The 27,779-nt window shown below is 39.9% G+C and overlaps 1 protein-coding gene across 3 annotated transcripts; it reads left to right on the plus strand.

Annotated features, from left to right (window-relative positions):
• The first annotated feature begins 6,501 nt into the window (after positions 1–6,501).
• Positions 6,502–27,341, plus strand: LOC119739898. Of its 3 annotated transcripts, XM_038215027.1 has the most exons (10): positions 6,508–6,541; positions 9,560–9,659; positions 11,613–11,697; positions 14,175–14,222; positions 14,921–14,955; positions 18,996–19,104; positions 20,888–21,034; positions 22,472–22,535; positions 23,451–23,661; positions 24,560–27,341. In XM_038215027.1, exons 1-10 carry the CDS (start codon positions 6,534–6,536, stop codon positions 24,602–24,604), a joined length of 852 nt encoding a protein of 283 aa, XP_038070955.1. In that variant the 5' UTR covers positions 6,508–6,533; the 3' UTR covers positions 24,605–27,341. The 3 variants fall into 3 exon arrangements, with proteins under 3 accessions (XP_038070963.1, XP_038070955.1, XP_038070971.1); XM_038215035.1 differs by lacking the exon at positions 14,921–14,955 and having other exon boundaries at positions 6,502–6,541; XM_038215043.1 differs by lacking the exons at positions 6,508–6,541; positions 9,560–9,659; positions 14,921–14,955 and adding an exon at positions 10,681–11,474.
• Positions 27,342–27,779: the final 438 nt, after the last annotated feature.

Genomic DNA, 27,779 nt, shown 5'->3' on the forward strand with positions numbered 1-27,779 from the left:
GTACATTTCCTACAAGTAAATCCTTCTTTTCTTGGAAAGTAGACAAACCAAGCTTTCGGAAACAGTTTTTGCTTTTCTTCTACTGCACTTAGATGTATTTTTATCAAGGATTGAAGTACCGAGAAACAGAAGTAGCATTTAACTCTATTTTGTGATGGAAATTTAAGTTCCTCTCTGTTACAGTTCTTAAAGATTTTGTTTTTGGTGGAGTATGAAGTCTCATGCCGTCCCTATCCACCACTATAGATTTTTAAACCAAAAGATGAAACATCACAGTCTTGCACCATTTTGAAACAACGATGTTGCAATGTCCCGTCTGTCAGAAAAAAACTTGAAAAAGTTGTGTAGTTTTAACATGAAAAGATCCTTTTGGTACAAACTTGAATTCCTATCTACTAACAACTAATCAAGGTGACCTCACCTAGAAAGTACAATAAAATATCCTTTGATGAAAAGTTGATCTGATATTTCATCTCAAACTCTGTCCCGACTGTCACATTTTACCCATTTGTTAAGCATTTTTGTCCCGTCTGTCACATTTTCTTCAGTAGGTTAAAAAAAGTTGAACATACATTTTTTGTAGATTTTGATATACTACATATCCTTAAAAATAATAAATGCTCACAAGTGCCTACATTTATTCAGCACATCCAAAATCACATTTTACCCATTTGTTATATTTTTGTCCCGTCTGCCACATTTTTTTCAATCGCCTATTAAAAAAAAAAAGATGAACATACTTTTTTTTGTAGACTCTTCTGGTTTTTAATAAACTACATGTCCTTCCTAAATATAATAAATACTTGTTCCTACATTTACTCAGCATGTAAAAATGTCCCGTCTATTACGTCAGGTCTGTCACAACATTAATGTGCCTGGTGTTTCCAGTTCCATGTTTTGAATTGCGTAGTAAAGGGTTCACTGATTATTGGTATATTTGGCTATAAAAGTGATAACTTTAAAAGAAAAACAATTCCCAGGGGAATAGCTTTTTTCAACGAAAGTCATTTTCAAAATATGGAGTGTAATTTCCGTGCATAATTTGAAATATAGAGTGTCTACTTTGACTTTATACATAACTTAGATGGTTACACCTTCCATTTTGGTTGTCGCAAGCCTTTTAAAAAAGAAAAAAAGGTAGTGTAAATCAGTCCTGTCTGTCACGCTGGAATTGGTCATATGTATAAATAGTCCTTTTAAAATGATTTTGTCATTGTGGAAATTGTAAGCCATCGCAATTCAGTCCTTGGACTGCGGGAATGGTATACTATGTACAGGCATGCAACTTTTCCTCGGATCTGCTGATTGCATCATTTTTTTTACTTCTCATGAATGGCAAGTTTTCGCGTTCCCATTGCATGCCTGTACGAACAATAAAAACCTTCAAATCAATTCAATTCAGGGGCGTGTTATGGCCTAGATCCACTGGTGAATACAAAGCTGTGGGTTAACGACAGGATGTTTGACATTACTGGGAGCTTGGGCAATGAACTCAGCAGTACACAAGTAATGAATGTTTATGAGTGCAATGGTGAGAATATTTACATGCGTTGAAAGATTGAATGTTCCATTCAACTCGGCGAACATTTGTTTCATATACCAGAAACATCCAAATAAAGGGATATCATTTTAAGAACAAACAAAACTCTCCCATCCATCAAATCAAATTGTATCATATCCACTACTTTTCAGCTTGTTCAAGGCTTCTAAAAAAAGTTTTAAGTGCAAAGGCACTCTCCTGTCCACTGGCCGGAATGTCGAGTTTATACCTCCTGTTCTTTTCAGAACCATTCTCTTACTCTTAGTTGAGAAATTATTCACACATGGTGTTTCCGCAAACCTAATTCATTCAAAGGTTTAAGAGTCAAATCATTGACAATATTGAAAAATTAACATTAGTTCTTAAAATAATGCCAAAAAATCATCAAGGCAATTGCATCAACATACAAGGCAAGTTTTGTACTGCTATTATAGCGCATGACTAAGTCTAAATAGCACAAAGATCGTATACATGTAGCGCCGGGCCATGGTGAGCAATAGACCAAAGGAGATGGGACTGAACCAAACTACATGTAGTTATGACGTAGGCCGTGCAATGGTGTGATAATCGCGTGACCTACACTCCTCCAATCAAATGACAAGGATTTACTTGGCCCGGTGAGCCAATCCCTTTCACCCCAATCGGTGTGAAGCCAGAAGCCGCCCGGTTACTGAAGCGTGACGCCCCATTTGTGGGAACCAGCAACTGCAGGGTTTGAAAATATGCAACAATAATGATTGAAGTCTGGCCATTGAAGTTGTATTTGACCCCAAATTACACAAAGGCAAGTCAGTATGAGGAATTACCAGTGCTGTAGTTGTATTAATGACACACTAGTATGGGGAACTCGCACTTGGGATTTATACTAGCAAAACTACATTAAACTCAGGATCTTTGAGAAAGGAACGGTCGCGAGGAAATTAAATTAATTGAGACAGGGGACAAATTCTAGATTTCAAATCAAAAAAGGACCAAAAAGAATCTATTTACAAAAATTAGACGAAAACCTAAAAACTTTCAAATCAAAAACCAGAAACTAAAAAAGAAAAGAATAAAACCTGAAACCTAAAACCAAAAGAGTGTGTAATAGTGGACTTTTAAGTAAAGATCAAGTCTAGCACAGACAATAGACACAAGCAGGACACACCACTCGGAGGAACAAATACCGGTAGTATTATGAAGTTGTCTGCTGATCTGCTGGCTGAATTAAAAAAGTGACTTGACCATGTGGCAGGATTTATAGGGGAATTGTGGGCTTAGGTAAACAAACAGGGGGACACGCTTCTAAGAAAGGGGGGGGGGACATTTAAACTAAAACTAGAATGAATATTTTTTTACTGAGGGGAGCTATTTAATAAGGGAATAAATGTGTGCTCCGGAGGTTTTTATCACTCGTTTAATACCGCTTAGAGTCTGGGTGCTGATAATTACCCGAGCCGGAGTAATTTTAAGTATGAAGACCTCTTGACCTTTACTTTGAACTTGAATATGACCTTGTGGATCACATGACCTTGAGACAACCTTGATAACAATTATACCCCAACATGTACAAAATATCGCAAAAGTGGGGGTATAATATTTTTTGTTTCTAGCTCATGTCAAAGTTGGCTTTAGTTTTGCAAAATGTGTTGCAAAGTACATTTTCTACAAGTAAATCCTTTTTTTTCTTGAAAAGTAGACAAACCAAGCTTTCGGAAACAGTTTTTGCTTTTCTTCGACTGCACTTAGATGTATTTTTATCAAGGATTGAAGTACCGAGAAACAGAAGTAGCATTTAACTCTATTTTGTGATGGAAATTTAAGTTCCTCTCTGTTACAGTTCTTAAAGATTTTGTTTTTGGTGGAGTATGAAGTCTCATGCCGTCCCTATCCACCACTATAGATTTTTAAACCAAAAGATGAAACATCACAGTCTTGCACCATTTTGAAACAACGATGTTGCAATGTCCCGTCTGTCAGAAAAAAACTTGAAAAAGTTGTGTAGTTTTAACATGAAAAGATCCTTTTGGTACAAACTTGAATTCCTATCTACTAACAACTAATCAAGGTGACCTCACCTAGAAAGTACAATAAAATATCCTTTGATGAAAAGTTGATCTGATATTTCATCTCAAACTCTGTCCCGACTGTCACATTTTACCCATTTGTTAAGCATTTTTGTCCCGTCTGTCACATTTTCTTCAGTAGGTTAAAAAAAGTTGAACATACATTTTTTGTAGATTTTGATATACTACATATCCTTAAAAATAATAAATGCTCACAAGTGCCTACATTTATTCAGCACATCCAAAATCACATTTTACCCATTTGTTATATTTTTGTCCCGTCTGCCACATTTTTTTCAATCGCCTATTAAAAAAAAAAAGATGAACATACTTTTTTTGTAGACTCTTCTGGTTTTTAATAAACTACATGTCCTTCCTAAATATAATAAATACTTGTTCCTACATTTACTCAGCATGTAAAAATGTCCCGTCTATTACGTCAGGTCTGTCACAACATTAATGTGCCTGGTGTTTCCAGTTCCATGTTTTGAATTGCGTAGTAAAGGGTTCACTGATTATTGGTATATTTGGCTATAAAAGTGATAACTTTAAAAGAAAAACAATTCCCAGGGGAATAGCTTTTTTCAACGAAAGTCATTTTCAAAATATGGAGTGTAATTTCCGTGCATAATTTGAAATATAGAGTGTCTACTTTGACTTTATACATAACTTAGATGGTTACACCTTCCATTTTGGTTGTCGCAAGCCTTTTAAAAAAGAAAAAAAGGTAGTGTAAATCAGTCCTGTCTGTCACGCTGGAATTGGTCATATGTATAAATAGTCCTTTTAAAATGATTTTGTCATTGTGGAAATTGTAAGCCATCGCAATTCAGTCCTTGGACTGCGGGAATGGTATACTATGTACAGGCATGCAACTTTTCCTCGGATCTGCTGATTGCATCATTTTTTTTACTTCTCATGAATGGCAAGTTTTCGCGTTCCCATTGCATGCCTGTACGAACAATAAAAACCTTCAAATCAATTCAATTCAGGGGCGTGTTATGGCCTAGATCCACTGGTGAATACAAAGCTGTGGGTTAACGACAGGATGTTTGACATTACTGGGAGCTTGGGCAATGAACTCAGCAGTACACAAGTAATGAATGTTTATGAGTGCAATGGTGAGAATATTTACATGCGTTGAAAGATTGAATGTTCCATTCAACTCGGCGAACATTTGTTTCATATACCAGAAACATCCAAATAAAGGGATATCATTTTAAGAACAAACAAAACTCTCCCATCCATCAAATCAAATTGTATCATATCCACTACTTTTCAGCTTGTTCAAGGCTTCTAAAAAAAGTTTTAAGTGCAAAGGCACTCTCCTGTCCACTGGCCGGAATGTCGAGTTTATACCTCCTGTTCTTTTCAGAACCATTCTCTTACTCTTAGTTGAGAAATTATTCACACATGGTGTTTCCGCAAACCTAATTCATTCAAAGGTTTAAGAGTCAAATCATTGACAATATTGAAAAATTAACATTAGTTCTTAAAATAATGCCAAAAAATCATCAAGGCAATTGCATCAACATACAAGGCAAGTTTTGTACTGCTATTATAGCGCATGACTAAGTCTAAATAGCACAAAGATCGTATACATGTAGCGCCGGGCCATGGTGAGCAATAGACCAAAGGAGATGGGACTGAACCAAACTACATGTAGTTATGACGTAGGCCGTGCAATGGTGTGATAATCGCGTGACCTACACTCCTCCAATCAAATGACAAGGATTTACTTGGCCCGGTGAGCCAATCCCTTTCACCCCAATCGGTGTGAAGCCAGAAGCCGCCCGGTTACTGAAGCGTGACGCCCCATTTGTGGGAACCAGCAACTGCAGGGTTTGAAAATATGCAACAATAATGATTGAAGTCTGGCCATTGAAGTTGTATTTGACCCCAAATTACACAAAGGCAAGTCAGTATGAGGAATTACCAGTGCTGTAGTTGTATTAATGACACACTAGTATGGGGAACTCGCACTTGGGATTTATACTAGCAAAACTACATTAAACTCAGGATCTTTGAGAAAGGAACGGTCGCGAGGAAATTAAATTAATTGAGACAGGGGACAAATTCTAGATTTCAAATCAAAAAAGGACCAAAAAGAATCTATTTACAAAAATTAGACGAAAACCTAAAAACTTTCAAATCAAAAACCAGAAACTAAAAAAGAAAAGAATAAAACCTGAAACCTAAAACCAAAAGAGTGTGTAATAGTGGACTTTTAAGTAAAGATCAAGTCTAGCACAGACAATAGACACAAGCAGGACACACCACTCGGAGGAACAAATACCGGTAGTATTATGAAGTTGTCTGCTGATCTGCTGGCTGAATTAAAAAAGTGACTTGACCATGTGGCAGGATTTATAGGGGAATTGTGGGCTTAGGTAAACAAACAGGGGGACACGCTTCTAAGAAAGGGGGGGGGGGACATTTAAACTAAAACTAGAATGAATATTTTTTTACTGAGGGGAGCTATTTAATAAGGGAATAAATGTGTGCTCCGGAGGTTTTTATCACTCGTTTAATACCGCTTAGAGTCTGGGTGCTGATAATTACCCGAGCCGGAGGCGAGGGTAATTATCAGCACCCAGACTCTAAGCGGTATTAAACAGAGTGATAAATACCGACTGAGCACATATTTATTCCCATTCATAAATACCTTTTTGGTAAAAAATATCAAATAATTCGTTCAAAAAATACCGATTTGTTCAACAAGTTCACTTCATGCTTTTTGAAACATCCCTCTAGCAAAATAATGGAGTGTTCAGCTGGCGAGTAAGATGTAAACAACCCTTTTATGGAGATTGACGCGCGCGTGGCATGTTCTGAGCGATGTCGCGCAGAACGCACCTGGCGCGTTGTGTTTTGAATTTAGAACTATAAAATTCTGACTCGATGGTAGTGTTGCGCATGCCTACGTGAGGATTGTGAACGTTCAACCAATGAAACGGTAAGAGGCACTGGATTTTTAGGGGTCTACATTTTATTGCGACACTGGAAAAGTGTTTAAGACCAGCTAGCCATGTCTTTATCATCCGTTTAATACCGGCCACGTGACGGGCTCTCGACCAATAGGAATGGCTAAACTGTCTGAGGTATTTATGAATACACTTGAAACATTTGCAACTAAATCTTGGCCCTGCCGTAGTCAAATATTTTTTTTCCGAGTACTGAGTACTGCCGAGTACTTGGGTTACCGAGTACGAATACAACTTACAGTCATACGGCATTATGGTTCATTGCGCGTAATATGACCAGGCCTATAGTCAGACCAATATACAGACCTACTCATCACGGCTAGCTGTTAAATGTTTGTCTGGACGTGCACAGAGAAAAATCAGGAAACTCTGATTTCTGCGCAAGCCATACAATATTTCAACCATATCCAACTGAAAGTATCGATAATAAAATAAGGCCGTGGTAAGTAATGCTTTACCATTTGTTTATCGAGTACTTATGCTTTTCGAGTACGAGTACCATCAAGTACAATTTTGACATGTCGAGTACGAGTACTCTGCCGCCCGAGTACGAGTATCGTCAATTCGAGTACGAGTACTTTGACATTTTGAGGGTGGGCAGGGACATTTTCCTCCCCCTGACCCATTAAATTAACAGCAACTTGACTTTGGGCCTCTTGTTTTGCTAATTGTGCCCCCCTCCCTCCCCCTTTCGGTAGATCCACTGGTGAATACAAAGCTGTGGGTTAACGACAGGATGTTTGACAGTACTGGGAGCTAGGGCAATGAACTCAGCAGTACACAAATAATGAATGTTTATGAGTACAATGGTGAGAATATTTACCAGGCAGGAGTTAGTATAAAATCTTTCAACATGCGTTGAAAGATTGAATGTTCCATTCAACTCGGCGAACATTTGTTTCATATACCAGTAACATCCAAGTAAAGGGATATCATTTTAAGAACAAACAAAACTCTCCCATCCATCAAATCAAATTGTATCATATCCACTACTTTTCAGCTTGTTCAAGGCTTCCAAAAAAAGTTTTAAGTGCAAAGGCACTCTCCTGATGTCCACTGGCCGGAATGTCGAGTTTATACCTCCTGTTCTTTTCAGAACCATTCTCTTACTCTTAGTTGAGAAATTATTCACACATGGTGTTTCCGCAAACCTAATTCATTCAAAGGTTTAAGAGTCAAATCATTGACAATATTGAAAAATTAACATTAGTTCTTAAAATAATGCCAAAAAATCATCAAGGCAATTGCATCAACATACAAGGCAAGTTTTGTACTGCTATTATAGCGCATGACTAAGTCTAAATAGCACAAAGATCGTATACATGTAGCGCCGGGCCATGGTGAGCAATAGACCAAAAGAGATGGGACGGAACCAAACTACATGTAGTTATGACGTAGGCCGTGCAATGGTGTGATAATCGCGTGACCTACAATCCTCCAATCAAATGACAAGGATTTACTTGGCCCGGTGAGCCAATCCCTTTCACCCCAATCGGTGTGAAGCCAGAAGCCGCCCGGTTACTGAAGCGTGACGCCCCATTTGTGGGAACCAGCAACAATAGGCAACAATAATGATTGAAGTCTGGCCATCGATGGAGGAATATTTGACCCTAATGTACAAAAAGGCGAATCCAGTGTTGTGGTTGTAACCTGGAAAAATGACACACTATGGGGAACTCGCACTCTAGACTATACATACTAACGAAACACTCAGGATCTTTGAAAGGAACGGTCGCGAGGAAATTGAATTAATAGAGGGGACAAATTCTAGATTTCAAACCAAAAAAAGGACCCAAAAGAAATTATTTACAAAAACTTTAAAGAAGACCGATAAAAACTTTAAAATCAAAAACCAGAAACTGAAAGCAAAGAACAAAACCTAAAACCTGAACCTAAAACCAACACAGTGTGTGTACTCTGGAAAAAAAGATCAATGACTCTAGCAGAAAACACAAGCTGGACATTATACTGAAGTTGTCTCTGGCTTAACAGGGAGGACACACAATTTTTTAATACACTATAAACATTTACAACTATTGGCCCTGCCACATAGTCGATTACTTTTTTCCGAGTACTGAGTACTGCCGAGTACTTCGGTTACCAAGTACGAATACAAGTACTTCCGAGTACGATTATAAGTATTCTATTTCATAATACGGCCATACGGCAAATGGTTCATTGTGGGTAATTAGTGGCCCAGGCCCAGTCAGATCGACTGATATACAGACCCACTCACTGCTAGCTATTAAATGTATTTGTCTGGACGTGCACAGAGCTAGGAAAATCAGGAAACTTTAATTTCTCTGCAAGCCACTATCAAACATTTCCAACTGAAAGTATCGATGTATAAAATAAGGCCGTGGTAGATATACCATTTGTTTTTTGGAGTACTGCTTTTTTCGAGTATGAGTACCATCGAGTAAAATGTCGACATGTCGAGTAGGAGTACTCTGCGACCCGAGTAGGAGTACCTTCATTTCGAGTACCGATACGCGAGTACCATATACTTTCAATGGCGGCGCTGTTCAAATCAGACTACTAACACGTATTACATAATAGTGTTCAAAAACTACCTATTACCAAGCTGGCTCTGTTCGTATTTTGTGCACAGGCAGATGATTATTACACTGATCGGCGCCTGGTTTTTCTCATTATATAGACCGCTTGCAGACGCGATCGATATTGACGCGCGAAGGTGCACGACGACAAAATGTGCATGGATAGATATACGCCTGTCCCACAACATGGCGTCGCGCGCCTTGGCGCGTCGATTATCGAACGCATCTGCAAGCGGTCTATTAGCTGAGAGCTATATGGAAAAGATTTTTTCACAGTACGGTAGTTCTACAAGTTCTAGGATGAAATAACAAAAACACATTCATACATAATCCTTGTGGTTTGTCCGGGAATGTGTGGCATGTGGGGGAGGGCCTTGCTTACATATTGAATGCAAGCTGTATTCTTATAACTGCCATGATATTCTTTTTCAGATGGATATTCTTCAGATTTCGAGGGGTTGGCTTAGATGCAAGCAGAGTTTTCATCTTTATCCTCATCCTTGCTGTACTGGAAACCCAAGCTGATGATGAGGTACATGTACACAGACAACCACTAGCTGTCAAACCCAGACATGGCATCTTGCTGGTCCCAGAGGACCAGCCGTATGATTTACGTCTCACTGACTGACTTACTCCTAGAACTATGAGGCTCCACGTAGTGGAGCCTCATAGAGTTAGAACCCCGCAAAATTGTTGTCAGCACAAAACACTAATTAAGTACAAAAACGTCCATCCCAACCATCGCTCGGAGCGCGCCGCGGGGGGTACGGTGTAGGAGCGGAACAATAGTATGCGCATGCGTACAAGTGCAAGTACGTACCCCCGCGGCGCGCTCCGAGCGATCGAACCCGAAAATGACTGCGATACGGAAGCTTGACTTTCCTTCCGTGATACCGCGTTACCGCGATAATTTATCACAGTAACGCAGAATCGAGGAAGGATTTATCTTTGAATTCCGAATTTCTGTGATAAATTATCACGGTAACGCGGTATCGCGGAAGGCAATTCAAGCTTCCGTACTGCGATCATTCTGCGCGTGTGCATGTTTCAAGTGTCAGGTTGGCTCAGTGCGAAAAGGGCATATTTTCCATCATTTTTGCCGAAAAACTGACAGATTCCACCGATGTTTGTTGGGTGCACATAACGTGAGTATGTCATGAGGTATTGTACGGAGTTTAAGGGCAAACTGTGCAGCGGTTCTGTGGGAAAAAGCTTGGTTGGGATGGACGTTTTTGTACTTAATTAGTGTTTTGTGCTGACAACAATTTTGCGGGGTTCTAACTCTACGTGGAGCCTCATAGTTCTAGGAGTATGACTGACTTACTAAGTGTGCCGGGCAGTGCCATCGTATTGGCTATACTCCCGCCCATTGTGTAGGCCTCATGCATTTGAGGACTTGCAATGAATAGCCATTATGAATTGAATGAACGGAGCACTTATTTTATTTTGAGTCGATAACTGTATCTCAAAAAAAATAAATTGCTGAAAATTTTGATTTTCGCCAAAGACCAAATTTTCTAGCCAACTTCTGATATACAGCCAAATGCCACACAAATACTGATTCACATGAGTCATTTTAACAGTATTTGTATGATATTAATCTTGCCGAAACCTCATGTGTTTCAATATACTCCGGGATGTGCACTGGAGCGTACATTGAACAACAATAGGCCGTGCACAGCGGCCAATTCAAGCTTCAACACGGTTCACCTCCACAGACTTTACAGACTCTGTGTGTGTACAAAAGTCACGAGGGATTAGCGTGTTAATACAAGGGATTTAGCGTGTTTAGACGTTCTTCACCAAGAGGCAAGTCAAGAAAATCTAGACGTCTAACCCGTCAGCTGCGCCTGTGCACAAAAAGTAGTGTTATCACGTCCTCCGACGCGAACTGCATTGTTAAAAGTATTTCGCGACCAGTCATTTGAACCAGAACAATTTTGCTCTCCCACGTGTGTTTAGGACAGTGTGCTGGTTGGTCAGGTCACATACTCATGCATAATTTATTTTAAAATAAATTTGGGACAGGCACTATGGTATATGTTCATGTAGGCGTATGTCTCAAAGTATGCATCATTATTGCATATAAAAACCCAAAGCTTCTTCTTGTGTCAGGCGTCGTTGGCGATTTGTTTAAAAAACCATCCATGCAGCTCTTGTTCACACTCCCATTCCACTGCCCTGTCTACTACTGGCTGATCCGGTCAACCGAGAAGCGGGGATAGCCTGGTGCTGTGGCCCACCACTGCAGGGATAGGACATCATCGGGACGGCACACTACCAACCAAAACAACATGACGCAGGAGAGCTGGCACCACACCTCACAATATACTGATGTCAGACTTCGGTACTCTATAAATTGTGCAACAGGCTTCAAGTATAGAAAAATGAATTGATGTGAAAGATTTTGGAGTAATTGCAAAGATTTTATTCATGTTTACAAGATAGTTCAGGAAATGTTTGGTTTTTGCTGATCTGTCCACAGTGTTATACATCATGTTTTGAGGTCAAGAAAAACCAAGATGGTAAATATACATGTCCACCGGGATTTAGTCGTTGTGGAGATACAGGTCAGTTACGTTTCTCACATTTGTGACATTTCTCTGTGACATAAGGTTCATAAATATTTCATGTCGTCTGTTCATTAAAATTCTCTGCAACATTCCCCCCCTACTCCTAGAACTATGAGGCTCCACGACTACGTGGAGCCTCATAGTTCTAGGAGTACCCCCCCCCCCCCACACAACAAAATTAAAATACAGCCTCAAAGAAGCAATTAGTTTGAGGAAGTTTTAAATATGAAAGCTTATTTTCATACCTTTATTCCCAGCATAAACTTTTACTGGTCAACAAACAGCGATAAAAAAACCCTGCATAAATAACCACAAGTCTTTTGACATTTTTTTGAGATAAGCGGCTGGTCCAGTGCGATGTAGCCATTTTTTGTGATTCTGAACAAGTTTTAGTTGTAGGCTTTGTGGTAAAAAAAAGTGTCACATGTTCAAGTGCCGCCTTGTACTGACAATTAAGTTCAAGGCAACTAAATTCCAGTATCGGCAGTACATCTCGATGTGTTTTTTTTTAGCATGGCCTGACATAGCTCTACTGAGTGGAGCGTTGAATTACGGGTACCCCTCCCCAGGTCGAAATAAAATAGAGAAAAAATATATTTATTTCCTATTGAAAATACATTTTTTAAAAATCTATTTTTTTTCCATTGTATTTCGACACCCCCAAAAATAGCGAAAAAATAGAATAGTGAAAAAATATCTTTTAAAAAAATAGAGGTAAAATAGAGGTAAAATAGGTTATTTTTAAAAAATAGCATGCTATTTAAAAAAATGTTATTTTAAAAAAATACAAAATGGCGTCTGTCCAAACAACTGTTTTGTAATCCGTGGACATACATGTTAATAGTACACATGTCCTTGTGGACAATAAGCATCTTTAGCATGCAGTCCTCAAACATACAGTACATGAAGTGAACAAGCAATATGACTGAATAAGAATGGAATAATTGACAAAATACATGTATGTCTATTACCATGAACAGTAATAATGCTGTGACAACACAGTGTCCAAACAATTAACATACATACATCATGCACCGGCTCAAGTTATTAAAACAGTTTGGTTCAACATGCTACGGGAGTGCGTGCTTTTTCAGCAAAATACAGCTTGAAAAGGTACAAGAATGTTACTCATAATTGTCCTGGAAAATCTACTAACCATGTGGTGCACTTGTCACTCCATTACAGTGATTTGGATGCATTTTAACCCCAGATATACTTGCCCCCATCTCTACTGCAGCTGCATGTGCTTCACAAACGGCTCTCAGAATGCAACTGACAAAATTCAAACTTGCCACACACACACAGGATGTTTATCTGGTATGCAAATTAAGTGCTTGGCCTTCATATTGTGTTGTACTGAGCATATGTCTACCAAATAGCCAAAAAATAGTCCATGGTTCTCATAAACATGTGTAAGTGTCCAGAAAATAGACAAAAAATAGACTGTGGACCACACAAAAATGTCTAAGTCTCCAAAAATAGTCATAAAATAGCGTGCAGTTTTAAAAATAGAAATAAAATAGAGTGGCAACATGTACTCATTTTGATGTAATAGAAATAAAATATATTTTGTTCCTATTTTCTAGGAGAAAATAGCTTAAAAATGTATTTTCAATAGGAAAAACATAGGATTTTGCCAGAGATTTTCTATGAGGGTCCATACAAACGCTCCACCGATTTGCCATACTTTGGTGACGGCGTCATAGTAGCATAATGTAAATACCCACGCGAGGACAAAAAGACCCCAACAAAACCGGTAAAGAGAAATAGGCCTACAAATGAGAGAACCAGTTACCCTGGATTGATCTACACATTCATGACATTCCATCAGACCCCTTATATTGTTCCCAAACAGCGAAAATTTTGAGAAAAATTAACCAGCAAAATAGTCTGAAAACTTACAGCTCAATGTGTTTGCCGTGAGGCTCAGTCCGTGCCCCGACTTGCCGAATGAGAGCGTCTGACGTGACGTCACTTTCGTTGCTTGATCGAAGAAAAACAAGTCACGCTTTATCAACGACTGTTTCGTGTAATGATACGTGCTCCGATCCGCGCCGTACGACAGTATGGGCTGAACACACCCAAGGTGGAGACGTCATTAATTTGTTAAGAACGTGTACGTTTCAGCCGTCTCCACCTTGGGTGTGTTCAAAGCCCATACTGTCGGTGGAGCATTGGTATGGAGGGGTACCCGTAATTCAACGCTCCACTCAGTAGAGCTAGGCCTGACAATGACATGTATCTCGCTATTAGCTGCAGTTGTTGCGGGGTATTTTACCATCAACAAGACGCAAACATTTATTGGCCTGATTCAGGGGCCAGCTTTATTACTTGCCAGTTTTAAACACTTCTCTGCATTGTTTAACAGTGGTTTAAAACCACCCATGTGACTGGCCCTTGGCCAGTAGGAATGGATGAACTGTTTCTTTTTATGAATGCAAATCGTGCCATTGACTTCTTTCACCCATATTCAGGTGTGCCATTCTGTATTTGCAAGAACACTAAAGATGCTAAATGTAAAGGTCAGTTATGTTCCTTACATTTGTGATATTTCTTTGTGACATTTAAGGTTCAGAAATATTTAATGTTTTCTATTCATTCAAACTACAAACTATATGGCATAAGAGATAATATTCTGATGGAGCAGTTTTTTGTAATGTCATACAATTGCGTTCTGGCACTTATCTCCCTATATGGAGATCGTTATGGCTCTCAATCCGGCAGAGTGCATGCGCTGGGACATACTAGAGCACTAGTAGTGAGTGGTACTAGCAACCAGTTTAACCCTAAAAGGGTCGTGACTTTTTCCGCAATAGCCTTAGAATTTTTTTTTCGTGACCTGAGCTGTTATGACTGTTTAGCCTCGAGCCTTGCGCATCTTTTGATACATATATGCAAAAACATCAAAATTGGACCAGGGGTTGCTGCGTAGCGAAAAATTTCCGGCGCTACGCGCCATGAAAACGGAATTTTCCCATAGTACGTCGTGTACACGGAGCAGAATTACCATTCGTACATGAATAATTAATTAGACATAATTCCAAAACCCTTTGACCTATAGTCATAAAATTTCTTGGGTATGTTCATGAAGAGTTGCTCTATGCATGAACCGAGGTTCAAAATTTTTCGTCACTCGATGGCCGAGATCTTAGGGGGGGGGGCCTAAAATCTCTAAGTGACGAAAAATTTGTCCCTTTTCTCTTCTTTTTTTACTACGAAGACTGTGATGATGGCGAGAGCAAGCCACAATTTGAAGTAAGTATAATTCTGGCTGTCTGCTTTGTGATGCATCTCATGCCAATCTTCTCTGTCTCACTGATTGACTGACTGATATTTGTTGGCCGGGCAGTGCTATTGTATAGGATAACTCCTTAGCACCCATGAATGGGCGAACGGTCTATTGTGTAGACCAGATGCAAGAAGAGCCTGCCATTCTATTTTCATTGTGACTCAATTAGAATCTTGTGCACTCTGGGACCAGCTTTACTAGGCTTGCCTTGTCTTGTCCTCCAGTCAAGTAAAACTCATAGACTCCGTGCAAATTGCATGAGCATATGGTGCTTTGTGACCTTTGTTGACCCCAGTTGGAGGGCCACACCGGTTTTGCACAAAGTATGCATGACTAATTTAATTTTGAATGCATGAGTGTCAGGCGTCATTGGTGATGTATTCAACATGTTCAAAACCCACCCTATTCTCCTGCAACTCTCTCTTTCTAACTGTGCGTAGAATACTAGCCTCTGATATTGATAAATTTCTGTTCATGTTAAAGATTTTATCATTTCTAAAAGAGAGTACTGGGAAATGTTTGTTTTTTGGCGATCTATCCATATTTTGCTTGACCTTGACTGAGCACCAAAATGTTAAGATGATGGTACAGTCACTTGTCAACTCAACACTAAATAACAGTGCAGTCCCAAGTTGAATGGCCCCCACCACCACAAGTACCAGCTATCCATTTTCACTTCCCCCATGCAGTCCCCCCCACGTGAAAACTTGAAATAAAAAACAATTGAGATATTAAACTGCACTGTTAGTGCCTTGAGTATCCTTTAGTGTCCCCTTGAAAAATGCATGTACCCCCGACATTAAATCCTTATTAAATAACACCACTCATTCCAATCCTTTTGTTGAAAGTTTATGAGAATGAAACTACTAGTGAGGGTTTGAAGTACCATCATGTGAAAGAACTCTTTCAAGAAGGTGTACTGTATACGTGGCAGTGTTGCAGTACTCGTACTCGGTACTCGGTGTTAGCTCGGACTGGAGTACGTTATTTAGAGTACTAGTACTCGGTACTCGTACTCAAGTACTACTCGAGTACGTTATTTGGAGTACTAGTACTCTTACTCGGTACTCATACTCGAGGACTACTCGAGTATGTTTTGTGGAGTACTCGTACTCATACTCAAATGTCAAAGTACTGGTACTCAAAATGACGGTACTCGTACTCGGGCAGCAAAGTACTCATACTCAACATGTCGAAATTGAACTCGATCATTAAAGTACTCGTACTTGGGGAGAAAATAGCTTCACTTCTATGGCCTATTTTATCGATACATGTACTTTCAGATGGCTTGTGGAGAAATCAAGATTTCCTGATTTTCCTCTGTGCACGTCCGGACAAACACATTTAACAGCTAGCCGTGAGTGGGTCTGTACATCGGTGTGACTGGGCCTGCCAATTACGCACAATGAACCATTTGCCGTATGGCCGTATTCGGAAATGCGAGTACTATGGTACTTGTACTCGTACTCGGAAGTACAAAGTACTCGTACTCTGAGACCCGTTCTTGTACTTGGAGGTACAAGTACATGTACAAGTACAAGTACTCAGCAACCTAAGTACTCGGCAGTACTCGGTACTTGGGAAAAAAGAACACTGGAACGTGGTTTAGAAAAGAACTGGTTGGTTGTGAAACATGACGTTCCGAGCAGTATAATTATGTTAATTCTGAGGATAATGGAGGTTGATTGCTGAGACAGGGGAGGTGAGGATTCTTGAGGCTAATATTGCTGATATGAGGCGTGGTGAGGAGTTGTTGTTGGGGCGGGTGTGTGTGCTGAATATGAGCTGTGTCAGTAGTGGGTAGGGTAACCTTAATGAAGAGGCTGATATCGAGGAAAGAGAGCTGCCACCCTGCCCATTACTGGCACAACTCAGTGAGCATCCCCAACTTGGGTGAATACCTATGTTCCCCAAAATTGATGTTCCCCGAAATCCTTACCATGTAACCCTAACCCTAACCCTAACCCTAATCCTAAGGATTTTGGGGAACATAGGTATTGGGGAACATCGGGTATATCCCCCCCCCCCCACTGCCCCACAAATGACATCCTCACCACACCTCAGCAATCAGCCTCCAGCATCCTCACCACACCTCAGCAATCAGCCTCCAGCCTCCTCACCACACATCAGCAATCAGCCTCCAGCATCCTCCCCACACCTCAGCGATCAGCCTCCAGGTATTGGGGAACATCGGGTAGATCCCCCCCCACTGCCCCACAAATGACATCCTCACCACACCTCAGCGATTAGCCTGCAGCATCATCCCCACACCTCAGCAATCAGCCTCCAGGATCCTCACCACACCTCAGCAATCAGCCTCCAGGATCCTCGCCACACCTCAGCGATCAGCCTGCAGCATCCTCACCTCCACACCTCAGCAATCAGCCTCCAGGATCCTCACCACACCTTAGCAATCAGCCTCCAGGATCCTCGCCACACCTCAGCGATTAGCCTGCAGCATCCTCGCCACACCTCAGCAATCAGCCTCCAGCCTCTTCACCACACCTCAGCAATCAGCCTCCAGCATCCTCCCCACACCTCAGCGATCAGCCTCCAGCATCCTCGCCACACCTCAGCGATCAGCCTCCAGGATCCTCACCACACCTCAGCAATCAGCCTCCGGATCCTCACCACACCTCAGCAATCAGCCTCCAGCCTCCTCACCACACCTCAGCAATCAGCCTCCAGCATCCTCCCCACACCTCAGCGATCAGCCTCCAGCCTCCTCACCACACCTCAGCGATCAGCCTCCAGGATCCTCACCACACCTCAGCAATCAGCCTCCGGATCCTCACCACACCTCAGCAATCAGCCTCCAGCCTCCTCACCACACCTCAGCAATCAGCCTCCAGCATCCTCCCCACACCTCAGCGATCAGCCTCCAGCCTCCTCACCACACCTCAGCAATCAGCCTCCAGCATCCTCCCCACACCTCAGCGATCAGCCTCCAGGATCCTCACCACACCTCAGCAATCAGCCTCCAGCCTCCTCACCACACCTCAGCAATCAGCCTCCAGCATCCTCCCCACACCTCAGCGATCAGCCTCCAGCCTCCTCACCACACCTCAGCGATCAGCCTCCAGGATCCTCACCACACCTCAGCAATCAGCCTCCGGATCCTCACCACACCTCAGCAATCAGCCTCCAGCCTCCTCACCACACCTCAGCAATCAGCCTCCAGCATCCTCCCCACACCTCAGCGATCAGCCTCCAGCCTCCTCACCACACCTCAGCAATCAGCCTCCAGCATCCTCCCCACACCTCAGCGATCAGCCTCCAGGATCCTCACCACACCTCAGCAATCAGCCTCCAGCATCCTCGCCACACCTCAGCGATCAGCCTCCAGCATCCTCCCCACACCTCAGCAATCAGCCTCCAGGATCCTCACCACACCTCAGCGATCAGCCCACAGCATCCTCGCCATACCTCAGCAATCAGCCTCCTCACCACACCTCAGCAATCAGCCTCCAGCATCCTCCCCACACCTCAGCGATCAGCCCCCAGCATCCTCCCCACACCTCAGCGATCAGCCTCCAGCATCCTCCCCACACCTCAGCAATCAGCCTCCAGCATCCTCCCCACACCTCAGCGATCAGCCTCCAGCATCCTCACCACACCTCAGCGATCAGCCTCCAGCATCCTCACCTCCACACCTCAGCAATCAGCCTCCATACAGCCTCCCCCCCACACCACAACAATCAACCTCATTATCCACAGCTTCACACCTCAGTAATCATCCAGACCTATAAATGCAGCCTCACCAACTATGATCAACTTATTCCTGCAGATGATATCGGAGCATTCTGATCAGATCGTCAATTTTCACAACCAACCAGTTTGTTTCAGAACCACACATCTCAAAAGAGATTCTTCACAAACCCTCACTACTTTACACTATGCTAACCTTCAAATCTTATTTAATAATTGACTTGTGCTTTAATTTGTGATTCACATTTGACTCACTTATTATTTATTTGTGTTGTTTACTCATTACATTATTCAACAGAGTACTGCTGCTGAGCCACCCACTACTGCTGAGCCACCCACTACTGCTGAGCCACCCACTACTGCTGAGCCACCCACTACTACTAAGTCTGACCTTGAAGACCTACCCGGTAATGGTCATTTATGTGCTCCACATTAAAGGGACACTAAGTCCTGCAACAGCCCAATTGGGCTACGAAACGCGCTTTGAACGAGATGATGATAATCGGAAATAACATTTAAAAGTAGGATATAAACATCCACACAAATATCCTTTCAAAACTTGGCGTTTTTGTGTTATTCCTGTATTATGCATGCGAGAACGAATTTCGGGGTCCACTTTTGCGACCCCATAAATTTGAGCTGTTTGGATGCTAGTTTTGATTTCATTCATAAAGTGTTCGCCTTTTGCGGACGTTGAAGAAACATCATTTTTTTTTTGCATCGGTGATTGGTCACTGCTGTTCCCGAGACACACAACGTGTACACAACGGTGAGACATTACGTTGGTTTCCTTTCAACCAGATGTTTGAAATAGGCTAAGTAAACAATCCAAAACATGAAATTTTCGGGGATTTCAGGACCTAGTGCCCCTTTAAATTGTGTCATTTCAGAAGGTTCAGTATTTTATCTCCACTGATCATTTAAACTATCTGCAAACTATGCCTCGGTAATGCAAAATATTACTCAAGGATGCAAATGCGTGCATATATTTATTTAATCATAAAGAAAGGAAAATAATCATAAAGAATCTTTTAATTTAGAAATATTTTGATTATTTGTTGATATGGTATCTTAAGCACCGTCGATATATTGATATTGCTTGATTATTCGATATTTTGATAGCAATATCGCCAATAGCATTTTCTAAATCATATCAAAATATTTTTGATATTGAGGATTGATATTGAAAATATCAAAAAAGCGTCAGATTATCGTCAAAAGAAATCGCCCGTTTGTGCTTATACTTTGTCACGTTTGCTGAATTTGAAATAAAACTTGGCTGCAACTTGTGCTTGTGACTCAAAAAAATAAAATTGGGGTTTTGCCCTTCACCGACACTGTATAATCAGTGTGTTACCTCCCGAGTGAAAGTTGGAAAAAGTCACTCGGGTGGGACTTGAACCCACGACCTCCTGCTTTCTAGTGCAGATGTTTTCCCACTCGATCACTGAGCTAACGGGATCGGTTGGCTGGCACGAATCTGATGCACATAGCAGCGGGTACCGCATTAACTATTTATTTTGCGTTGGGTAATGTAAATCAAATTGTTTTTTTTTGCCCTTCACAGATGTATAATAATAAAAATTAATAAAAAAATAAAATAAATAAAAACATTGCGAAAAAACTTTGCGAAATGCCAAGTGGCGTCGCTTTGTGCTCTGTGTTCGCTGATATTCACAGTCTCCCCAATGAAAAACTTCAAAAGAAACTGCCTGTTCTGGACAAACTCTCAGTGCTGAGATGTGTTTTAAAACGTTTGAGCAGTATATATGCTCCAGAGAAAGCCGTTGAAAATGGGGACTCACATTTGTTTTTATCAAAGCGTCATCTTTATGGTCTTTAACTTTAACATGGAATAATCGATATATCGATATCGATATTGGATTTCCGATATATTGATTATTGTAAATATATCGACGGTGCTTATTGTTCCTAAATTATATGTTTTTTTTTTTTGCATTTCTGCTTTACCTATGAACAGATTTTATGAAGTTCTTATTAGGATATTTAAATACAACAGATAACTTCAAACCTATCTGTTTGTATAATTAACTGGAAACGGTTATTGCATGAAATGATGTTACCATGGAAACTAAATAGAAAAGATTGTATTTGAAAACAAGAAATAGCTCTCCACAGTGTGTTGAACTTGCTATACATTTGTTTCTCCTATTTCTTTTTGTTATGCAGCATGGTTGAAGGCATGTCTTGGCATTATAATTGGGATCCTCTTTCTGATTTTTGGCATGACTGTGATAAATAAATTCATAATCGGCAACCGTGTCATTTATTGCCCCTGGAAAAATGAAACGGGATATAAACTTCCTGAAGAAGAAGGTAAGGTGCAGACCGACAGCAAACATCATATCGTCACCGACACCACAAAGTAACGCCCAAGTCCATTTCAGTGTTACTTCGTGAAAACCGCAAAATGACAAATGTTGGATTCACGAAGTAACACTCAAGTGTGCGTGCACACATCGGACACTGACGGGAATGATTTTCGTTTTAACACTGTTTAATACGGAAATACTATTTGGATTTAAGCATTTTTAAATGTTTGACGGGAATGTAATTGATACCTATTCTTGTAGGATTTCAGAAAAGTTAAATTAAAAGCCGTCAAACTGGAAAAATAAAAATGATTGTAGAAACGAAAATGACCGATTCAGTGCACAGTGTCCATGAGTGGTACTTCGTGGAAACGAAATACGCTCGGTTCTGTAAAATGCGTGCGCGTAGCGAGCACTCAAGTCCACTTAGGTATTACATCGTGGTGTCACTGACGATATGATAATGTAGGTAAGGGTAGGCTGTGCTCAGTTATTCCTTTCAGACCGGCGTACATAGACAGGTGCCAGTTTATTTAGAGCGACTCAAAAGTAAAAGTAAATTCAGTGGGGGTGAAGTGCCTTGCATAAGGACCCGGGGGGGGGGGGGGGGGGGGGTGTCCAACAAAACAACAACCCAGCTCTTTCCAAAATTTGTTTTTCTTAATACAAACTCTTTTAAAATAATGCAACCCCCCCCTCACGCATGCCTACGTGAGGATTATGAAAGTTCAACCAATAAAATGGTAAAAGGCACTGTATTTCATAGGAGATCAAATTTCATGTGACACTGGAAAAGTGTTTAAAGGGAAAATACAACATTTGCAAACATCGAAAAATAAAACTACCATATCATTTTGAAATACCTTGCTGAACTGTTAGTGAATGACAGTGTAAAGCATCCTGTAAAATCATGGCACCTGGTATACTGTCATTTTCAAGAAAAGTGGTATTTTTATATCAATTTCCAACGCTGATCGGCCGACCAGCGTTGGAAACAACTGGCTTTTTTCAAATACTGGCCCCTATTGATCATCGCACTTGTTTGCAATCGATGAACGGGTACGAGCCAGCTAGACTGGTTCCCTGACCTTATGTATGTAAACTGCTCTGTTTCTTCTTATATGGAGTCAGGGAACCAGACTACAGGAAAATGATCGTTTTTCTTGGCTTTTATAGCATTTTCGAACCCAAAACCTCAAAAAGTCAGTGTAACTATATTTGATATATATTTCCAACCCCCTAATTCCATCCATTTCTGAAAATTACAGCAAAAGCAAATGATGTATATTCCCTTTAAGGCCATGTCTTTATCATCAGTTTAAAACCAGCCACGTGATATGGGCTCTCAACCAATGGGAATGGGTAAACTGTCTTAGGTTTAACGAATTTCTGTTTAATAATGGCATTTTATTGCCAAAACTTGTATAATATCTGTTCACAGTTAGTGACCCCAACACTGGGAATGAAGAATTGACTGTGAGAGTGAATCTGGATCCGCCTACAAGGTAAATTTCATTGTGACTCATATAAGTAAGGTAAACTTGTTTTTGTAATAATCACCATCACCAAGATGTACCATCTTTTACTATTTTCTGTTGATCAGTTTCATAGATATAGAATAAAGAGACTAGATCAGCAGCGCGTCCACACGCGCCCATTCACTAGTGTGCGATAAATCTCCGCCATTTTTGTTGTCTCTCCTGGACGTGCAACAAATTAACGTAAAGTAATGGAGCTAAATGTATCTTTCCTCCAGCACGTGACCTAGCTCAACGCGCGTGAAGCTAGCAATGCGCAACGAGCTTTTACAAGATGCGCACACGCGTTAGCGATTGGTGCACTGTGCGCGTAAACGGCGTTGCGTTTGTCACGATTTCGCGCATTAATGGTATCTTTCCTCCTGCCGGTCTAGTCTTTTTATTCTATATCTATGATCAGTTTAGACATACTTCCACAGCAATGATTGATCCTTTTGCATTGCGACCAATCAGTACAGAAATTCCTTAGCAATCCAGCCATTCTTTGGACTGAAGCAGTGACAGTGTGAACGAAATTATGCAATTGGCGACAATTGATACTGAAAAAAAGTAGTACTTTTGTGTACGCGCAAGTTGTGGTTGAATATTGCGTCTCGAACACAATCTCCCAACAGTAATTTTTTGAAAAATATTTTCAAATTTTGTTGGTTATCCGTTCACCCTTTCCTTTACTGAACCAGGAATTATGTAAAAATTATGAGGGGCTAATATGCACCCCGGTGGTTTAAAACGTCATATCCAACATCACAGTAGTCAACAATTGTTTTGTTATATCATGCCAATAACTTAAAAAGATAAATGGTTGTAACTAATACTGTGTGAGAAATAAATTAAACCACTGCAATATAACCTTTGATAACTGAAAGTTTTGTCTTCCTGCAGTTCTCCGCCAAGTGCAAGCAATTCTTCACAAGGATCCATTCCTTGTATTTCTTCATCTGTGGCATCAATCACTCCCGACCCGCCCCCTAACCCAGAACCACCGGACAACCTTACAAGCCATGTCACTGTCACAGGACATGGCAATGTTATCATCTCCGCAGAAAATGACCGCCCCATGAAAATCGATATCAGCGTCAAAAAAGAGACACGGGTAATTCTTGTGTAAACGCTAAATCACTGTACGATTTTGTCAACCCTTATTCCTGTTCGTGTCGGATGACATATTAACATGATCTGGCTTTTTTTTTTTTACACGGGCATGGCTTTATGGGTTACAATGTCAAGTATGCCTCGGTTTGCCCCCGGATGACATCTAAACACGCTAATCCGGCCGGCCTTCAACCGTTTCGTACACGAACACAAAATCCGAGAAGTCTGTGGAGGCAGACTGCATGTTGATCTCGAATAAGCCACCTGTGCACGGCTATTCTACAATTTATACTCCATGGGCATACGCCCGAGTGTTAAAAAATTTAAGGTTAGATATATGGCAAGAAATATCGAGCAAATACTGTTGAAATGACTCTTGCAAATCAGTATTTGTGGCGTTTGGCTGTATATCCGAAGTTGGCTGCTTCGGATATTTTCCTTTTTTGAAAATCAAAATTTTGGGGCAAAAATAACGCGAACTGGTTAAGATGTTTTATAAGGAACTTTTTGAGAACCTGGAGGCGTTGTGAAAATTGGGTAAAAGAAACCTGGAAAAAAAAACCAAGAAAAATGTACTGAAAACACTACTCCTTCCAGAAATTAGATGGCACAATCACGTGACTCATGCATGAACACGAATTCGCTGGCCCGCAGCTTCCGAGATATTTCCAATCGTGCTTGTTGTTTTTCATGAAATGAAATTTTGAATTTATAATTGTGCACTAAAGCTTTTATCTGATTTTAAAGAGACAATGTCAAAAGTCCAATTTCAAAATTTCTGAAATTATGCTCTGTGTAGCAGTCACTTAAGTGCACATAGTTCAAATATTTTCTAAGATGAAAGGAATATTTTGAAACTCTTTTGTAACTTGTTCTGATGCTTTTTCCATCTGTTTCAGAGTGCGATTGAGAGGAATTTTCCAGACGGCTGTGCCGTCATGTGATGACCTGTAGAATTCGTCTGGGATATCATGTGAGGAATAGTTCCACTGTAAGACTAGTATGTGAGTAAACAAATAGGAAACCCAAATGCCCCGGCCCCCTTCATGTTTTGAAGAAGTTCTGCATGTATAGCCAGATCTAGGATATGAAAGCCCAAGTAATGAGCTTTCATTTAGTAAAAGAATCATTGAAATCGCTCGTGTACTTTTCAAGTTCTGGAATTTTGGACACAAATGCAGTTTTAAAATTTAGTCTAGCAATCACAATAAAGATAAGTGGTATTTCAGCAAAACGAAGACAATTCACATATCAATTCACATATCAGAACACTCTCATAATCATAATAACTGGCACTTATTATCATAACCTTTATTTAAACACCTTCTGCTTCCAATGTTGAAACATCATGCTTTACAATGTCAAGAGTTTATAGTCTTGCCCTGTCAAGTTAACGTAAGTCTCATTCAAACAGTACTAGAAATTCAAAATCAAAAACTTTAGAAATAGTCTCTTTCTGAATGCCTTATTAACTTGTCAATTTATGCAAATAAGTATTCAATTATCATATGGATAGAATCACATTCATGATCACATGACCTCTGATAAAGATGTAATATTTGTACCTAAACATCAAAAAAAAAAAATTTTAACAGTAACCTGCTAGGAGTCTTATATATTTTTTTACTTAAATATGCTTAAATATGAATATATTAAAATTTGCTTAAATATGAATATACTTGTAAGTGTCTTTCAGCTGGATGTTAATATTTTGTAGATGTAAGAATTTCTATTAGTGTAGTTTTACCTTGCAGGTGTATATCTAAACAGATACAAATGTACTAGCATTATGCTGTACATTAAAAAAAATGTCTTACCATAATGGTAACTTCTTCTTTTTTGAGAAAACTAGTACAGTATGCATTTTAACAGGGTGTAAGGTATGTACGCACGAGGCCATCATTGTTTTTGTATGTATGTGGCCCTTCAGCACGGAAGGGGCAATGCCATATTTTTAGGTTTTCACAGACTCTTGTTATCTCAAAGTCAGCTGGACCTTGCCAAAATGTTTGCTACGGTATATCTGAATTTTGTATTAAGTAGAGTCCCGGTCCCATTCACACTCGCGACCAATTTGCTATAACCATTATTCGTATTTACAGTGTTTGTGTTAAGGAGAGTCAACTGTACATAATACCATGTCTCTCCGTTAGTTAGTTAGTTAGTTAGTAACAAACGTGACATTGTCTGTTCCTCTACACACTTTGACAGATTTCAGCCAGATTTGTCAAAGTATCAGTAGTACAGCCCCAACATGTCATATGAACAAACTGGGGCCAAAGATTATCAAGGGTCACTGAGATCAAAAAGCTAGATTTTTTTCAACTCAAAACACTTCTCCTTTCAGAAATTACATGGCACAATCTTACTGTCAATTTTTCATAAATACATTCCACATTTGTCCATTCATCTTCATGAACATAACTGACTCAAAAATGGAAAGAAGCTTCTTTGATTTTGATACATTTTTGGTGGACAAAAAGTACAAGCAAATTCATTTCCCTTTTTTTTGTGGAACAACGAACAACATAAGTGACAAATCGTGGCAGCAAAGTTTATCAAATATAAAGTGCATCACATTTTTTGTTTGCATTGTCAGAGTCTACCTGAAACTGAGCAATTTATCAACTTTCATAATTTGTAAATAGGTTTAGGTCTGCTCATATTTTGTGGAATTTCGTCTTTAAATTAGTGTACCCCTGAAAGCAAAAATAAAAAAGTAGATAAATATTAACGGCTTTTGGATGCCAGCTGGGAACTTGACTAAATAGCTGTCATTAAAATCTTCTAGAAAACAAAGAAATTGTCGAGACCTTTTTAAACTTTCCTTTTTAAAAGTAATATGTATTAAAACAGTGAACAGCCATCATAGACTTTTGCAGAAAATTAAGTTTTAAGACTTGAAAAGTTGTATGATGTTTCAAAAAGCAGCAATTATTAGTATCAGCTTCCTCTTCTTTTGTTTCATTTTTCATGATCATGTGAATATACAGCTGTCCCCAGCTGTATATAGCACACAAAACTTGTATGGTGTAATATATTATTATTTCTCTGGTAGTTATAGTTTGAAGTGTTGACAATTGTGTTGGGGTAGAAAGTAAAAATATAATTTTGCATTTTGCATTTGAATTGTTTGTTTTTACTCAGTTCTTTTCACTTCGTTTTTAATCATTTTGTTCGTGATTTGCATATTACTGATTGCTTTTTCTATCTGACTGAAATTCATGGCGTTGTCAAAAACATAGCAATAACGGAGCAGCTTTTAAAATATTGAAGAGTATGAGAATGAACAGGATTACTGTACTTATACAAATCTGCAAATAAGTCACAATATTGAAATTGTTATTTTTAAACAGACTTATATCTTTGAAACACTCCATTGGAAATAGATACATTTGATGTTTAAAAACAATAACTTTAAAGAAAAGTGGAAATCAACCTGTTACCTTCAGACAATTGCACAAGTGAAGAGCTCATTTGCAAAAACAGTTATATGATCCATTTTCACCTTTTGAGAAAATGTGCTTTAAAACAACACAGAGAACATTACTTGTGCACAAATGTGGACTGCCCATTACACATATCAAACTGTTGTCTATTTGTATTTGAAAAATGATTTTAGGTGATCAGGCAAAATATTAAGTTGGTGGGTTTTCTCCAATTTTGTAAAACAAAACACAGTAAATCGTGACGTAATAAACAGGACTCGTGTATTGTAACGGCGACCCAAAGAGGCCAACCGTCAGTTGGGGGGATTAACTAATTAATCAAATATACATGGGTGTTGATCACAAAATAACCGACAAAGGGACAAGTATATGCAATATCAGAAAATAGAAATAATGAATATTTAATTAGCGCTTCTTCGCTTACAAAATAATTAACCAGGGGAGAGCATGTAAATATAAATGATAGAATTTAAATAGTTACTGACAGAGCAGAGTTCAGACTGGCACCACTACGATACAACACCGTAGTCTACAACCAGGCCATGTAAAAACTACTGGGGGCAAGGGGAGTAATATTGGAACATACTCACAAGACTATGCAGACCACTGAACCCTTTGGTGTAATGGTGGTGGTGGTGATGCAAATTAAAGAACACAACGTCTTGCACAA

This window comes from Patiria miniata, unplaced genomic scaffold, assembly GCF_015706575.1.
Source record: "Patiria miniata isolate m_02_andy unplaced genomic scaffold, ASM1570657v1 HiC_scaffold_10, whole genome shotgun sequence".
Taxonomy (NCBI): domain Eukaryota; kingdom Metazoa; phylum Echinodermata; class Asteroidea; order Valvatida; family Asterinidae; genus Patiria; species Patiria miniata.

Bases quoted from the DNA above. Each gene is read 5' to 3' on its own strand.
- LOC119739898 (XM_038215027.1), top strand. The intron at 14,223-14,920 runs GTCAGTTATGTT...TTTACTACGAAG, and splicing joins TAAAGATGCTAAATGTAAAG to ACTGTGATGATGGCGAGAGC. The intron at 21,035-22,471 runs GTAAGGTGCAGA...ATCTGTTCACAG, and splicing joins TAAACTTCCTGAAGAAGAAG to TTAGTGACCCCAACACTGGG.